At 41.2% G+C, this 4,369-nt stretch overlaps 1 protein-coding gene across 1 annotated transcript; it reads right to left on the bottom strand.

Annotated features, from left to right (window-relative positions):
• Positions 1 to 1,084: 1,084 nt before the first annotated feature.
• On the bottom strand, positions 1,085 to 3,883 carry LOC148013089 (uncharacterized). The gene is made up of 7 exons (XM_087668551.1): positions 3,469 to 3,883; positions 2,920 to 3,124; positions 2,631 to 2,826; positions 2,423 to 2,542; positions 2,225 to 2,329; positions 1,817 to 2,089; positions 1,085 to 1,451 (listed from the first exon to the last, which is right to left on the bottom strand). The coding sequence occupies exons 1-7, from the start codon at positions 3,752 to 3,754 to the stop codon at positions 1,371 to 1,373; spliced, it is 1,266 nt and encodes a 421-aa protein (XP_087524677.1). The 5' UTR covers positions 3,755 to 3,883; the 3' UTR covers positions 1,085 to 1,370.
• Between the last annotated feature and the right edge of the window lie 486 nt (positions 3,884 to 4,369).

The raw sequence follows: 4,369 nt of genomic DNA, 5'->3' as shown, positions 1-4,369 counted from the left end.
TAATATCATGGTATATATCATGGCTTTCAATGTGAAGAAGCATAGTTCATATTTCTATATAAAGGTGCAATGTAGCTCATGAAGCCCACTATATTGTTGCTTTAAACACATGAAGCTCACTAGTTCCTAACACATGGGCACAACAAATATGCATGCTATTACTATGTGTAAGCCATATTACTCGAACAAGTTTGCTAGTCCATGAATATAAAGACTTATATCATCAAGCCTCTAAATACGTGCTTTTTGTAAATTGTAGGCTTTTACATTATGTTTCAATATGTTAAAGTCGTATAACTTTTGTGATGGAACTTCAAACTCTTTCAAATTCCTTCTCCATTCTCTTCTCATGATAATGTGCATAATTTCACCTTGTTTTAATTGTCATAAATGGTTTTCTTGGGATTGACAAAAGTTTTCTCATCTTATAACAATACAACAATGATAACCATAGTAAATAGGCAAGAATAATTAGCATTAGCTTTATCATTACTAAGTGAACTCTCAATATGATAAGGTTTAAATAAGGGATTAGTTAAGGATGTTCCCTTATGTTATGCCCATAACACAAATGCACACAAGTGTAAGGAGAACTCATTCTAGATTGCATGCGAACTCAATTTTTCTAAGGAACATGTTCTTTAAGGAAAGCACAACATATTCAAGGGGAACTCTCTTGAGATTCACCAAATACAGCTATGGAGAATGCACTAAAATACTAAAAGAGAATTTGAAAGGTGATTTGCTCTTGATTGCATTATTGCATAAAAACTCCTTCCATTAAAGGAATTAAGTTTCTTTTGAGTGGAAGTATAGCATATACAAGGGGAACCATCTTTAGATTCAACCACGTACAAGTATGTATGTTAGCAATTTAAATATTACCTTTTTACTACTTTCTATTAGGATGATTGATACACAATGGTTTTTTTTAAGAGTCGAAGCATGCATTTGACAAGATGCTACAATAGAAATGAATCCCTTAATGTCACCAAGAAACATATTGTTAATCCCAAAAAAATTGAAGATTTATCGAATATTAATTACTCGAAACCCCAAAAATAATAGAAGATTATTACTTTTAAGTTTCTTTGGAGGGCTTCATTATGATAGTCGCACCTGTTATAAAATGCATGCACACTCCCTTTTGTGTTAAAACCCATTGGCAAGTAGAAATGACACCATGATCCACATTCTTATGGTTTGAGAAATTCGCATCTTTCTTTGTGCTTGAAATGTGTATAAGGCTCAAAGATGTCAAAAAATGCAAATATGCCCTGACATAATGCATTTGAGTTGCTACTAAAACATGCAAAATGTAAGTTGCCAAGAGCTACAATATACACCATAACATGGCATGTGGCTTGACTTCATGAGAGACACTTCCAAAGTCTCACGAGTGTTTCTTCAATCGATCGCATCAACTCATCCATAGTACATTCCACACGTCCCTGCAACAAAAAGGGTTATTCAATTGTGCAAATAAAATACAAATATCCTTATAAACAAAGAATATGTTAATGAGTGGGGAGGCATTATTATGACTTCTCACAAGAAATTATGTTCCTCCCATGAAAATGGTAAGACAAGTGTGAAACACTAATCGATAAGTTGCACTGCATATGCCTCCATGAACATGATATAAGGCAAGTGTGAAACACCAGCTGCATGATCGAGCTCATTCCTAGTAAGTGACTAATGAAAGCATGTAGACTTATATAGTGAGCTAGCTCAATTTTTTGATTGAGCTATCACTAGGAGTGAAGGTCTAGTAGCATTTGCAGAGTTGTACCGGTGATACAAGGTTAGCCCTCACCTGCAAATAATCCTGCACGAGGATCGGCTTTATCCTCACATAATGCATTCCAGTCACAAGGATCGGCTTTGTCCTCACATAATGCATTCCAGTCACAGACTCTAGTCTCCACTTGAACGTGTCTCCTTTGAATGAATAAGTCTTGGACAAAAACATGTGATCAAACTCAAATCGACCGGAAGAGGAACGCGTATCATTGTAACGCAAGAAAGGCTGTCCATCAACAAATAGCACATGGCACAGGAGCGACTCCATATCGGCCCTTTCCTCTGCCTGCAACAATATTAAGCCAATGCAGTGCTTGTATGAACCAAGGTTGCATGCAGTGCATATATCGTGGTGTGATCAGAATCAATTGATTGTGCAGGCACAAGTCGACGTGAACTATGCATAACGAGCTTCACTCACAGAGAGACATTTCTCATCAGTGTAGAGCTGGATCCGAAGGTCGTGGCTCTTGTGGATGCAAGCGACGTCCGCAATCATATGACGGAGACGAGTCGGACGTTTCACCTACAATTTGGATCAACCACAGTGTTTTGTGAATTAGCGATGAGGAAACGAAGATACTGTCAACGCGATTTCTGAGCGGAGCAATGCTCAAACCTTTCTTATTTGCAGGCGTTGCAATGTAATTGCGTTTTCTTGACATGTTGCTGTAGAGGCGGCAGCGGCCAGATAGCACACACAATGCAAGGATGTGCCTGGACTTGCTTTGTCTTCAACCTTACAATTTGGAAGGAGGTATCCAAGTTTTTAACTTCTCGCAGTAAATCACGGCTTACGATGTCATGAGTATCAAATGAATGCCTACCACGATGAAATAACGCTCCTTAGTGCGCATCTGAAGATTGTCTTTCTCCGCTGTCTCTCTGAAAAACGTGAACAGATTTGAGGGCTGAGGATCGAAGAATGTCTTCCGGATGTACCTGCTGCTCCTTCCACTCGATGTTCTGAATTGCTGTTCAAGGAATTCGGGTGTGCAACCCTCTTTCCAGTCGAAGGATCGCCTGCAGAGAATACAGTTTTACTGGTTTGTCAAGCTCAAAACTTCAGGCAAGATATCAGAACCCTAGATATAATATTAAAGGCCTCAGACGAACCCCTCAATTGATGAGAACAGCAGGCGCCCGACGCTTAGCAGGATCTTAGGATATTTTAGATGCATTCCATCCTCCAAGTCCATTCTTTTTCTCAGTTCCTGTATAACCGATGCGAGGTCATCCCGCAAAGCTTTCACGATGGAGAGGCATATTGCAGACTCTTTGTCTTCCTCGTCGACGACCAAATCAGAGTTTACACAGATCTCTGTGATCAAGCAATTCACCAAAACCCCGACGTGGAGGTGGATCACAGGTTAGTTGCAGTCAATAAACAGGACTCGATCACAGTAATTAAGTGACCTTACAACGTCTAAACCGCTACTTATAAACCTTTTAGCCCGCCGTCGCAACCGAGCAAAACACTAACAGCCGGAGCATCACACGCAGTGTGCAAAAATGCGCCGCGCTTATATAGATTTTTCTGGACCCTAAAGCATGCTCGTGCATGTTGGATTCCAACAGGGAATCGTTCCACAACAGCTCACTGCTGTGACAGGACAGCGAGACCACAAGACGGCTCCAAAATAAACAGAAATGAATGCGGCATACCTTGATCTTCATGCACAGTGCTGCTCTGATCTCTTTTGATGGCGTGCAGTGACTCGCCATGCAAATGCGAGAAAACACGTTCGCCTTCAAAGGGTATAAACTCGAGCAGCCTGGTCGAGCTTTCAGAGACCACCAGAAATCGTCGGACAGAGAAGGGAGAGTAATCGAGCTTCAGGCCATGGAGTGAAGGGGAGGCCGGTGATGCGGAAGAGGTCGAGGAGGCAATGGGGGTGTCTGTGTCGAGAGCAAGAGCAGTAAGACGCTTGTGCGGGGGTATGTAAGCCATAATAGTCTGTAACGGAAGTGAGGTGTGTGTGTGTGTGTGTGTGTGTGTGTGCGCGCGCGCGGTGACTGAAGTGAGGCTCTTGAGGAATCAAAGCCGACGTATAAAAGCCTTACAGCGAAAAGAAAGAAAGGAGGCGCAAGATCAAGCGTAAGAATCCCTCTCGCTCACTAGCACCGTAAATGACACTCTTTTTTGGATCGTTGGGACCCGACCTCCCGAGTCCCTAGCACATCAAAACATATAGCAAGATGCCATCGCCCACTATTTCTTTAATATATCTCTCGCATCATTTAAAAACAAGATGTCATGCCCCATGGTTTTAGAACTTTAGAGAGTGCTTAGAGGTGTGCCTCCTAGCATCATAGAGGTAAAGCAAGATAGCATTCGTAAGTTCTAGCGCCAATTACATGATCTCCTACTTAAGGTCTTGCATCGTTCTTGCTGTGTGAATCGGTCGACTTTTTGACCGTTTACATAGTCGAGCTTCACCACTATGCTCTCTTTGATACAATTTTGTATACGCTTCTAAAATAGGTTGAAAGTGTAGGATCTAAAAGTCTTCAGAGGTGAGGCAAGTGATAAGAGTAAGAAACTAACTTCTAATTTTTCTTTTTC

This window comes from Lygodium microphyllum, chromosome 26 (assembly GCF_053477565.2).
Source record: "Lygodium microphyllum isolate KBCC chromosome 26, Lygodium_microphyllum_v1.1.10, whole genome shotgun sequence".
Taxonomy (NCBI): domain Eukaryota; kingdom Viridiplantae; phylum Streptophyta; class Polypodiopsida; order Schizaeales; family Lygodiaceae; genus Lygodium; species Lygodium microphyllum.
Note: the sequence above shows the minus strand (reverse complement) of the source record. Positions and strands in the feature narration are given on the sequence as shown.